This window comes from Cynocephalus volans, chromosome 16, assembly GCF_027409185.1.
Source record: "Cynocephalus volans isolate mCynVol1 chromosome 16, mCynVol1.pri, whole genome shotgun sequence".
NCBI classification, from domain to species: Eukaryota; Metazoa; Chordata; class Mammalia; order Dermoptera; family Cynocephalidae; genus Cynocephalus; species Cynocephalus volans.
Window position 1 is genome coordinate 63,031,079 of NC_084475.1, and position 12,522 is coordinate 63,043,600.

Genomic DNA, 12,522 nt, shown 5'->3' on the forward strand with positions numbered 1-12,522 from the left:
TCTCCAAAGGGTGAGTCTTTATAATGGATGGCTATTCCATCTTCTTCATCTGTGGCTCTTCTGTCCACTTCCTTTAAAGTTTGAAGGTCCTTAGAATCCAGACAATGTCTGTTTCTCCCTCTGTCATCTCTTCCCACATGACCAACTTCATTTCTGCACTTTCAGTTGCCATTATGATCCTCCAGGCATTGAATTCCTTGCCAATTGCAAATTCCTGTGTCCAACTAGTGCTGGACATTTGCACTTACATGTCTAGCAATTTGTGGGGCGTATCGGTAATTTTATTTCTATTTCCTGACATGCTTCCATCTACCTTCTGCAGAGAGAATTTTATTGGTTGTTTCATTTTCTCATTATACTGTTTCACATAACTGATATTAAGTATGAGTGTGTTTCTTTTGAGCTCTGTTTCCCTCCAAGAATCAAAGATAGAAGAGAGCATGTTCACATCCGTATTCTGAGGGGAACAAACAACCTCTTTTAGGTGAAGTTCATTTTTACCGATAGCTCGAATACACTAATGTTGAGGAGATGGATTGTACCATCTGTCTTTACGTCAGGTTGTAGAGACAGGCTTGGACTTTCTTTTTAAAGAATAAACAAATACAAGCATTTTTCTATAGTAAAAATTTAATGCAGAAAGCAATATAATAGTTTCACAAAATACAAAGAATATATTTTGTTCTATGAAGCACAGTATAAAGGCGTATTGACAAAAACAATTTCAATCTTGTCAACAGTTAGATAAATAAACATTTAAATAAATAAATAGATAGATACATTTGCACGGTCGTCTGTAAGTACCAGTCCCTGCAGGGTTGAACATGACGCTGCTGAACACCCTGAAGGCATCTGACAAACTTGAGGCACTTCATGTCATGGTTGTAGCAGAAGTGACAGTCTTGGCGACCGGAGAGCTCAGGAAAGTGCCATAGTGTGTACTCGTCCATGAGAGTCGTTTCCACGTCGGACCAGGTCTCATTGCCTCCTCCCTAATCTTCCCCGCATGTTTATTGATGAAGAGAAGGATCTCACGATTTCTGCTCTCACGACCTCCCAGGCGCAAGGGCTGTGCCTCTTCTCTTTCAGGTAGAGACTGATTCTTTGGAAGTATTTCCTCACGGCCAGTGCGAAGTCCTCGTTCACCAGGGGAGTCTCTTCCACCCCCACCTCCGGCATCAGACAGGCTTCCAGGTCGTCCAGCTGCTGATAGAGTCCAGTGCAGAGTTTGTCCAAGAGGCTCTCATCCCAAGCAGCCGATGAGCCCTCTGTGCAGAAGAGGTTGAAGCTCTGCTGGGTCATCTCATGGAGGACAGAGATGGCTCGGGCCTTCTGCAGCTGGTGGCCATCCAAGTCTTCCTGGGGGAATCCGAAGTCATTTCTGTCCTTCAGGCAGGACAGAGGGGAGATTCTCCTCATTCGTCCCAGGAGTATCAAGGCCCTCCTGGTCCCCAGGCTGTGGGCCTGAGGCAGATCACAGCCCAGAGAGCAGGTCGCCTGGCAGCTGAGCACCAGCAGGGCCATCAGTAAAGGAAAGGGCAAGGCCATTGGGGATCTCGCAGATGCTGCTGGCCTGGCTGAGATGGGCGACTCTGAGCCTTAGCCGCTAGGTTCTCTGAAGAGCTTGCTTTGTGCATGTGTCTTAAATAGGGAACACACTAGTTTCCATTTTTTGGATGCCCGTGTCTTCCTTTCTACTTCTGTTTTTGCTTTCTTTATGCACTCTCTACATACTTTGAGAGCAGCGTTTCTCCACCTTTTTCTTTTCTCTTTTATTTCTTTCATGGTGGCCTGCTCATCCCTTTCCTCCAGAGCCTGGTTAAATTGTTTTTTCCGAATTGACCCTCCTGTGATAAGCTACAAAGGCGGGGGTATATCGTGCAATTATTTACGGACCGTATCTGTAGCTCAGGTTTATACGTAGAAAAGAAAGTGTGAAGTTAACTTTTTGCATTCAATGCATGTTTAAGAAGGTCTCTATAAAAATTTTAAGCCAAGACTTAAGTTTCAAAGTTATTGATTTGACTTGGCTTTATAAGTTTATTTGCTGAGCTCCTTTTTGTGTCATCTATTGACTTATATACATTGTAATGAGTCAAATTTCACATGCAAATTCATGTTACAAAAATACACAATACCAATGTAATGACATACTTAAATATCTTTCAAAACTAAAAATTATCTATCAATTCAATTATTTTCTTCCCATTAATTTCTAGTGTACCTAACTTTAAATTTTGTTCCATACGATAGAATACATTGTCACTGTGCCACCTCCCGGATGTTCCCCCAGGTGCGGTCAACTTTTATTTCTTTTTAGCACTCGACTTCATTATTGATGTGGCGAATAACTTTAGCAGAGCCACATAATAAAGCACAAATTCTTTGCATTTAATTCTCAAAGCCATTAACTCATTCAGTAGCACTCAGGAGCAAACCTCAGCTCCATCCACGAGACAGCCAAAGGCAGTCCATATGTATTCGTGTGGAGGCCACATCTCGAGACATGATTTTGAGATCAAGCGATCGTCTATTCACCGTAGGCTTGTATTGCTCATGCTGCATATGCTCTGTGGATCTTCCGAGAACTCAATGTCAGTGCTTCTTGATACACAAGAAAACCCGAGGGAAATAAAAATTAGTAATAAGGGACAGGTTTTCTTAGATTTGGGCTTTGGAGAACCACAAATTATTGTAATGACTAAGATTTGTTAACACCTCTAGGAACTAATTTTCACACTTTTGGGAGCAATACCATCCCAAGAAGAATGCACGATGGAGAGAACATCAATTTTATTTAAAAAGAAAATTTTGTTTTGCACCGAAGTTCAAATTTCCAACCAAACATCAGTCGGAGATTCCAATTCTAATGGAATCTTATTAAACCAAAGGAAGCCATCTTTGTCATAAATGGCAACAATGGGATGTAGGTGTGATGAAAATAAATGGCTGTTCAATTGTTGTGTACCGCTGGCGAGACACCAGAGATCTTTCTTTCCCATTTCCTTTTACATAGAAAGGAAAGTTGCTGCATTTTCCCTCCCAAGGAATGGGAATACCAAGAAAGCCAATATATGTACCTCAGTGTGATCAAACGTCACAAGGAAAGCAATATCCCACTGCAAAGGACACGACGAAGGATAATTTAGCTAAATTGAGCCCAGCCAAGGGGCAGATGAGGGGATGCGGCAGAGCAGAAGAAAAGTGGTGGAAGGGACGCAGGTCAAAGGTAGCAAACGGGCATGGGCTCCAGGAAAAGCAATCACTGCTGGTCCAGGGGTTGGTTTCAGCTTTGCTGGATCCAGCTTTCAAGAGAGTCAAGGGAGACACAACAACCACAAGAGTTTACACACAGAAAAGGCAAACTTGTGAGAGTGCAATATGCTCTCTGGATAACGGGGAAGCGAGAAATGCATCCCTTGTTTTCTCCTTGTGGATAAATGGACTCAGAAGTTGACTCATCGTCTTGTCATGTCTCCAGCAAGAAGCAAGGGAATTCACAATTTCAAAGGACACCCCTTCTTTACACATGGCTATATTATTTCTCCTAGCTGTCAGAGATGATGTCTTTATTACACTGAACCTTCGAATGAACTTCGTCCTAAGAATATAGGTCGCCATGAGTCCGTAAGTTACTCTTGGCCAGAGGAGTCGTCTTATGCGGTCTTGTTTCCTGGGCATCTTAGCCTAGTTCCTATCATTTCCGGAGCTCAGTCAATATTTATGAAAGGAATAATCATTATAATAACAGTGGAAAGAATAATACCAATACATACTGGAGACATGAATTGGGAAGACAATAGATCTAAAGAATTTGTAAGCTCTTCCCGCTTCATGCAGGGAAATTGTAATGGAAGATTTTGTGACGATTTAAAAAACAAAACACAAACACTTGATTGTAGAGATGCTTTCTTCCCATTTGTAGTTTTAATATTTAGAACCTCAGGATGTGCCACAGGGCCTGGTTGCAAATGGAAGACCCACCTTCCACTTTTACTTCAGTGCCCCTCAAGGAAGCGCAACGCCTTGCCTGATCGCACATTCCTTGTCTTTTCCGATAATACGGAGACGATGTGAATGTTACAATGTGTTTGGGGACCTTGTCCCTATACACTTGTCTGTTTTTCAATTTTGGCCTGTGCCTTTGGGAATCACTTAACTCTTCCCAAGATTCAGTCAGTGTCGCTGTGAACTTTAATGAATGACATCCGTGTCGTTTTCCCTGAGTCTAAATTGTGGAATCAGAGTTGGCATCAGATTTTGAAATAAACTGTGCCTAGCAAGAATGCCAGTTAATTTTCTCTTACAAATACTGTTAGTACACACAGTGTGAAAATAAAGAGTGGTCTTATTCAAAGAACATATATTCTCTTCTCACTAATCCCCCAGTCGGACTCTCTTTCCCCTCTCCTTTGCACTTAGGTATCCGACGAGCATGAATCCAGGCTGAGTAAATACGGGTGGAAGGGATGTTCACCCTGTGCAGCATGGGTCCTTCAAAGCATCCTACAAGTGATCCACCATATAATTTTTTCCATATCGACTGAGCACAGTAGCCTCAAGCGTCGCAAACCTGTTTGAACTTATATGTTGATGATGGCAAAGCTGCAAAATAGTAGGTTGTGAGGTCCCTGAAACCCCGCTCAGAGGAGGCCAACACTGAGCTCTTCTATAAAGGAAAGATAAGTTTGTATTATCATCTAACTACTGGTGGTTTTCTTTTGTTCTGTTACAGGAGCGAGCATCAACTTGACTGACAAATGCCCTTCACCAAATTCTAGACTGAAGAACCATGTCTGTAAACAATTAAACTTCCAACTTCGGAAACAACAAGCACCACTCAAGAATTGAAACAGATAATGAAAATTATAAATCATGACAGTATTTATTTAGGACAAGACACCATGTTATTCTCTCTAATCATTCTACTGTAAATTCACGATGTAGAACGTATGTTTTACATAATCCCATGATTTAGGATTCAGATGTTTTTCAGCTGGTGCAAATGTGTGAGTTTAGCTTGCTTTGGGGGGCCTGGTAAACAATCGTGTAATTGGTTAGGGAGGGTCCTGAGTATAACTTCTACGTCATTTCCTGACGTTGCTCTGAAGGCGGTGAATGAGGACTAAGCGCACCTCAATTTCCACTCTGACCACCTCCCAGGCACAGGGGCTGTATTTCTTTTCCCTCAGATAACCAATCATTTCTTGGAAATACTTCCGAACGTCATTTCCCAAATCAGGACAAGAGAGAGTTTCTCCATTTGTCATCTGCACTTGTCGCAGGCTCTTCTCAAGGCTGAAGAGTAGTTTATCGAGGAGGATCGCATCCCAAGCAGCATGGCTGTTCTCTCTTTTGAGGAGGCTGAGGATCTGCTGGAGCATCTGACCACGGAAACAGGTGGCATGTGTCTTCTGGATTGGGGTGATATTTTCTCCTGTCCAAGGAAAATTGAAGTTCTTCCTGTCCTTGAAGCATGAGTGAGATGGGATCTTTTTCATCCGTCTCACTAGCATGATGGCTTGCCGGTTTTCCAGGCCATGGCTGGAAGGCATGCCCCAGACAGATGAGCAGGCAGGGACGGAGCAGAGCACCACTCCCGCCATGAGCAGGCAGATGTGGACCATTGAGAATTTCAGTGATTCTCGAGGCGGCCGCGAGAGGGCGCGCGAACGGCCTTTTCTGAGCCTCCGGTTCCGGAAACGCGGACGGACTCGGCCGCTTTTGGTTTCAGAGGGTGCCACAGCCCGAGAGAGCAGACGTCGCCGCTTGTCGCGCCGAACCGGTGCTGCTTAAATAGTGTGGAGAACATTTTCCTCCGATGGCTGCGGAGAGAGCTCCGCCGCGGCTTGGCGCGACCCAGTTTTCTTCGGTGAGGGCCGTGAGTGTCTGAGCTGCTCCCTGTGCTCGGGGCTTTCTTTCGCGTAGAAGCCGCAGCGAGACTGAGTTTGACGGGGAAACCCATTGAGTCGGGACCCGAGGGCTCGCGATCGCACGGGCTGTGATGGTCACAGATTCCGCAGGAGTGGGGGACGCGAGGCCGGGACAGCCTGGGAAAGGGGAGCCGGGTAGACAGCGGGTCCGGGAGCAGCCCGAGTGCGGGAGCCTCGGGCGAGTGAGCGGGGACGACGGCGGTGATACCGCCGGGACCGTGACTGGGGCCGGGACCGGGGCCGGGGCCGGGGCCGGGCCGGGCCGGGCCGGGCCGGGAACAGGGACGGAGCCGGGGCCGGGGCTGGGGCCGGGAACAGGGATGGAGTCGGGGCCGGGGCCGGGGCCGGGGCCGGGAGGAGGGACGTGCGCCCCCCTGTGGGGTCGTCGGAGTTTTCAGTGGCCCATGTTTCTGAGTCAGGACGTTCAAGTCTTTGAAAAAAGGAATCTAGGCAAATTAAAGCGGCATTATTTGATTTAGATCGTTTTTATGTAATTTTACTTTCCTAGCATTAAAGGAGGGAAACTCCACGATATTTGCAAGGTGCTACTTTACTTTTCAACGGACAGAACTGCCATGTTTAGGTTTCTTGTGATTCAGGATTAATCTTCGATCATTGCTCTTTCACCTGAGGTTGCTGAAACTTCTTTCGCAGAACGCCACCGTGACTTGTGTTGCTAGGAAGAAAAAGGAGCAGTGTCGTGTAGGAGCAGTTGAGGGCATTTAGCCGGTCAGAACCTTCAACGCTCTTGGGTGAGAGTGGCATAGAGTGAGTGCAATTTGCCACACTTGATGACCATGCAATTGCCACAGTCTCCCTTCTCCCTGGTGAGACTCTGAGGGATTTGCAAGTGCACGGTCATTTCTGGTCTTTACTTAAAATTGTATTACTTTGTTTCTCCTGGATAGTTTTTCACTAATTTTCATTTTTCATACGGCATGGAAATATCATTTGTGTCGATTCCTTAGATTGCGGCCTCCTTAAATCTTTGGCTTGAGGAAAGTACTCCCTAATTCCAGCCCAGGAAACAGCTTTTGAATTAGTATTGTGATTATCCGTGGTTGAAAATCAAGGAATGTCCACTCACCCTCCCTTCAAAAAAAGCCCCAATACAAATAACTTATATATTTAAATGCATTTTATATATGCTTAAAGTTATATATATTTTATATGCATAGGTAATTATATGTCAATGCAAATACTTTGTTTATATTATATGTAAAGATAATTATACATACAGTATTACATATTATCTAATATTTATATATTTATAATGTTGGATTATATATGTATATACAGTTAGATTCATAGGTATACTTATGTTTACATATATTTACATATATATTATTTTAGAATAAGAAGAAAATAGATATACTACATGTATTTTTATACAATATATATACTCCGTATATTTTTAAACCTTTTTTCTGTCCTTTCCAATTTTCTTTTTTTAGATCCCTGCTTCAAAATATATCACCAAACGTGGGTGAAACTGACTGACTGTGAAGGACAGATTAGTATTTCGTTTGTAAACTGTTCACAGAGCAGCCATTTTCTGTCACTCGACTTCCTGCCACACCGGTTCCCCGGAAGGTGCTTCAAGGGTGCTGGGCAGTTTCTCTTCTGCACCAGGCACTGCTCTAACACTGGCAGCCTGGGCTCTGCTCCTGCACAGGCCTGCAGACGGTCCCCCTCGTGGAGTTTCCATTTGAGAGGCACCAATGTGACTGGCCCTGAGCGTGTCAAGGGAGCTGCACTGAAAGCTTCTCTTGGCTTGACTCGGTTGAATGCAGACTCTACAGAGGATTACGATATTTGCTATATCAATACTCACGGTAACTATTGTTTACTATGTTCAGATTCTCAGCAAGTAACTTGCAAGTTTATGTGACTTAATCTCTCCAATTTCCACTGGAAAACTAGTACTGACAACTACTAAAGTTTTCTCACAGTTTCCCTGTCTCAGTTATAACTGGATCCACATTGCCAAGCATGTTATCACTCATGTATATGCAGTCAACACATTACTGGTGACAGACGAAGAGAACTAATGAATTAATGCCTCAGCTCTATGCTGCTATTATCTATCGATTATGTCGGAAAATATGAGCTATGGCTCCTGTGAAGAAAGGTGGAAGACATCAAATCTAGTGAATGAGTCCTTTAATAGGGAAATGCAGACAGAGGAGGCAACTTGTATTTCAGTGCAATCGAAGAAATTTAATAATGCTGTACAGGATCAAATCTCTAAGTGCTAGAATTTGAAAAGAGACATATATTGAGACGTATTTATTTCAACATTGGTTCTCATTTGTATGAATATTTCCTACTGGATTGAGATTTCTTTCATTTTTGATGAACGTGTTGAACTTCCAGTGTAATAACACGAGTGCAGTGTTGAAGTCATGACATTATCTGAGGCTCGTAAATGGAAGACAAAGTGAAAGGAAGTGGAAACAAAACTGGGACAAGCCCAAAAGCTGCAAACCCTGGGCTCGCCGTGTCAGACTCTCACATGCAAGAAGGTGCTGATAGCAGCTGGGTCGATGCCCGACACCTCCATCCCCCCAGTGGCCGCGCTACCTCCTCCCTGGTGCATTGGCCCATTTTGTGTTGCTCTAAGAGAATATCTGAGACTAGGTAATTTGGAAAGAACAGAGGTTTGTTTGTCTTATGATTCTGGGACAGCTGATTCTGGCATGGACCTCAGGCTTCCTCTACTCATGGTGGAAAACGGCAGGCACTGGCGGGTACAAGCAGATCACATGGTGAGAGGAAGCAAGAGAGGCAGGGAGGAGATGCCAGGGTCTTTTATACAACCAGCTCTCCAGGGAACTAATAGAGCAAGATTTCACTAGGGCCCCACTTCCCCCAGGGAGAACATGAATCCATTCATGAGGGATCCGCCCCCCATGACTCAGCTTCCAGCACTGCCACATTGAGGACCAGATTTCCGCATGAGTTTCGGTGGGGACCACACATCCAAATTCTATCACCTGGTGACACTGAAGATGATGTGCTCCAGTTCTCTCTGCACCGTTCGCTGTGACCTGACCCAGGTCCGTGACCTGCCAAGGCAGGAGACCGACCTCCACAGTTCTGCACCCAGGTGGGAGAATCTTCCTTTTTTCCCATCCGAAGGAGGAGAACGTATTCAGTTCCCCTGGAGCAGCTGGATGGTGGCAAATTCCAAAAGGCTCAAGCCACCTCTGTTCCCCATGAGATTATCCAACAGATCTCCAACTTCCCCCGCACGAGGGCTGAAATTCCTCACTGGACTCGATGACTCACTAGAGTCTCTGGAGCCCTGTGTGGTGCAGGAGATGGAAGAGACCCTGGGCAGGAGGAGGAAAACATACATTCCGATTTTAAATAGCCTTTCTCGATCATTTTCATGTTTGCTTTTTACTCCTTTGTAAATATCAGGTCTGATTGGTTAATTGTTCCAGAGCCAGTACACGTGCCTCGAAGAAGAGTTCCTCCCAACAGAGCCAGCATCACCTTGGCCAGATTCTCCTTCACGGGGTGGTTGCATAATGAGAGTGCACTTTGGTCATTCTTTCTAGACAGGAAACTTTTCCTCACTTGCTCATGTAGTAACTGTCGGTTTAGTTAACACTAGACGCCACTTGTACACATTGCGTGTCCGCTTGACTGGGTGCACACACTGCGGGAGAGCGCGGGGTGCCGACAGCATGTGAGTGAGCGAGGTGCACTGCCAGACCCTGCGCGTGGGGAGGAAGAGCGCTCACCGGACTCCTGCCCGGACCGTGAACATGACAGCTCAGTCTTGGTTCTGCAATTCTCTCAACTATGCATAAAGTCGTTAAATCCCGGATAGCAAACATGATGTGGCTCCAGAGAGTTTTTGGGCAAAGTGACAGTACAGACTTAACTAGAACAATTTTCTTTTACAGTAAATATAACAATATCCTTTAATGGATGAATGAATAAGGAAACTGTGACATATACATTTAAATACACCCCCCCCCCTCCCCACAACACAGAGCATGGAATACTACTCTGCCACAAAAAAGAATGACATACTCCCATTTGCAACAACATGGATGAGCCTGGAGAAATTTATGTTGAGTGAAATAAGCAAAGCACAGAGGTATAAATATCACATGTGCTCACTTATGTAAGGAGCTGTGAGAGAAAGAAGGAAGGAAAGAAAGTCCATAGCAGTGTGTTGGACTTGCAGAGGGACAGAGCATTCCATGGGCTACAAAGTGGAGTAAGGGGGTTGAGGGAGGGAGAGGGAGTTCGGGCATTATCGGGTGGGGAACACAGGGTACAAATGCAATTTGTGGTAATGGGCGTGCTGCCAGTAGGAATCTGGCCCTCACATCATGGGCACAAGGGCTGACAATCAGCTTTCTATCTCATGAATATTCATAAACAATATTCTCTCTCTCTGTGTGTGTGTGTGTGTGTGTGTGTGTGTGTGTCTGTATATATGTATATATAAAAAATGTCTTCTAACCATGAAAAAAGTATGTATTGCAAAATGGGAAAAACTATACACCAAAAAACCCCGCATTCTTTTCCCGATTTCTTCGAATTTCTGTCTTTCCCTCAGGGTCACTAACTTCTTTTCTCTCATTTCACTTCTACCGACTCCAGTATGGTTTCTGCTTATTCGTTCTACAAACCAAATGTCACTAAGGTTGCCAGTACGGTCTATTTTCCAATGTAGTGGGCAGTTTGAGTTCACACCTTCTGTGGAATCTACTGATTCCTCTTCTCAGCACATTTATTGTTTAGAAAAGACATTTATCGTCTTTGTCTCCAAAGGGTGAGTCTTTATAATGGATGGCTATTCCATCTTCTTCATCTGTGGCTCTTCTGTCCACTTCCTTTAAAGTTTGAAGGTCCTTAGAATCCAGACAATGTCTGTTTCTCCCTCTGTCATCTCTTCCCACATGACCAACTTCATTTCTGCACTTTCAGTTGCCATTATGATCCTCCAGGCATTGAATTCCTTGCCAATTGCAAATTCCTGTGTCCAACTAGTGCTGGACATTTGCACTTACATGTCTAGCAATTTGTGGGGCGTATCGGTAATTTTATTTCTATTTCCTGACATGCTTCCATCTACCTTCTGCAGAGAGAATTTTATTGGTTGTTTCATTTTCTCATTATACTGTTTCACATAACTGATATTAAGTATGAGTGTGTTTCTTTTGAGCTCTCTTTCCCTCCAAGAATCAAAGATAGAAGAGAGCATGTTCACATCCGTATTCTGAGGGGAACAAACAACCTCTTTTAGGTGAAGTTCATTTTTACCGATAGCTCGAATACACTAATGTTGAGGAGATGAATTGTACCATCTGTCTTTACGTCAGGTTGTAGAGACAGGCTTGGACTTTCTTTTTAAAGAATAAACAAATACAAGCATTTTTCTATAGTAAAAATTTAATGCAGAAAGCAATATAATAGTTTCACAAAATACAAAAAATATATTTTGTTCTATGAAGCACAGTATAAAGGCGTATTGACAAAAACAATTTCAATCTTGTCAACAGTTAGATAAATAAACATTTAAATAAATAAATAGATAGATACATTTGCACGGTCGTCTGTAAGTACCAGTCCCTGCAGGGTTGAACATGACGCTGCTGAACACCCTGAAGGCATCTGACAAACTTGAGGCACTTCATGTCATGATTGTAGCAGAAGTGACAGTCTTGGCGACCGGAGAGCTCAGGAAAGTGCCATAGTGTGTACTCGTCCATGAGAGTCGTTTCCACGTCGGACCAGGTCTCATTGCCTCCTCCCTAATCTTCCCCGCATGTTTATTGATGAAGAGAAGGATCTCACGATTTCTGCTCTCACGACCTCCCAGGCGCAAGGGCTGTGCCTCTTCTCTTTCAGGTAGAGACTGATTCTTTGGAAGTATTTCCTCACGGCCAGTGCGAAGTCCTCGTTCACCAGGGGAGTCTCTTCCACCCCCACCTCCGGCATCAGACAGGCTTCCAGGTCGTCCAGCTGCTGATAGAGTCCAGTGCAGAGTTTGTCCAAGAGGCTCTCATCCCAAGCAGCCGATGAGCCCTCTGTGCAGAAGAGGTTGAAGCTCTGCTGGGTCATCTCATGGAGGACAGAGATGGCTCGGGCCTTCTGCAGCTGGTGGCCATCCAAGTCTTCCTGGGGGAATCCGAAGTCATTTCTGTCCTTCAGGCAGGACAGAGGGGAGATTCTCCTCATTCGTCCCAGGAGTATCAAGGCCCTCCTGGTCCCCAGGCTGTGGGCCTGAGGCAGATCACAGCCCAGAGAGCAGGTCGCCTGGCAGCTGAGCACCAGCAGGGCCATCAGTAAAGGAAAGGGCAAGGCCATTGGGGATCTCGCAGATGCTGCTGGCCTGGCTGAGATGGGCGACTCTGAGCCTTAGCCGCTAGGTTCTCTGAAGAGCTTGCTTTGTGCATGTGTCTTAAATAGGGAACACACTAGTTTCCATTTTTTGGATGCCCGTGTCTTCCTTTCTACTTCTGTTTTTGCTTTCTTTATGCACTCTCTACATACTTTGAGAGCAGCGTTTCTCCACCTTTTTCTTTTCTCTTTTATTTCTTTCATGGTGGCCTGCTCATCC

At 44.7% G+C, this 12,522-nt stretch overlaps 2 protein-coding genes across 2 annotated transcripts; both read right to left on the bottom strand.

Annotated features, from left to right (window-relative positions):
* Window positions 1-978: 978 nt before the first annotated feature.
* On the bottom strand, window positions 979-1,548 carry LOC134364821 (interferon alpha-4-like). Its single transcript, XM_063080994.1, has one exon. It carries the CDS (start codon window positions 1,546-1,548, stop codon window positions 979-981), a length of 570 nt encoding a protein of 189 aa, XP_062937064.1.
* Window positions 1,549-11,699: 10,151 nt separating this feature from the next.
* LOC134364847 (interferon alpha-4-like) lies at window positions 11,700-12,269 on the bottom strand. Its single transcript, XM_063081023.1, has one exon. It carries the CDS (start codon window positions 12,267-12,269, stop codon window positions 11,700-11,702), a length of 570 nt encoding a protein of 189 aa, XP_062937093.1.
* Between the last annotated feature and the right edge of the window lie 253 nt (window positions 12,270-12,522).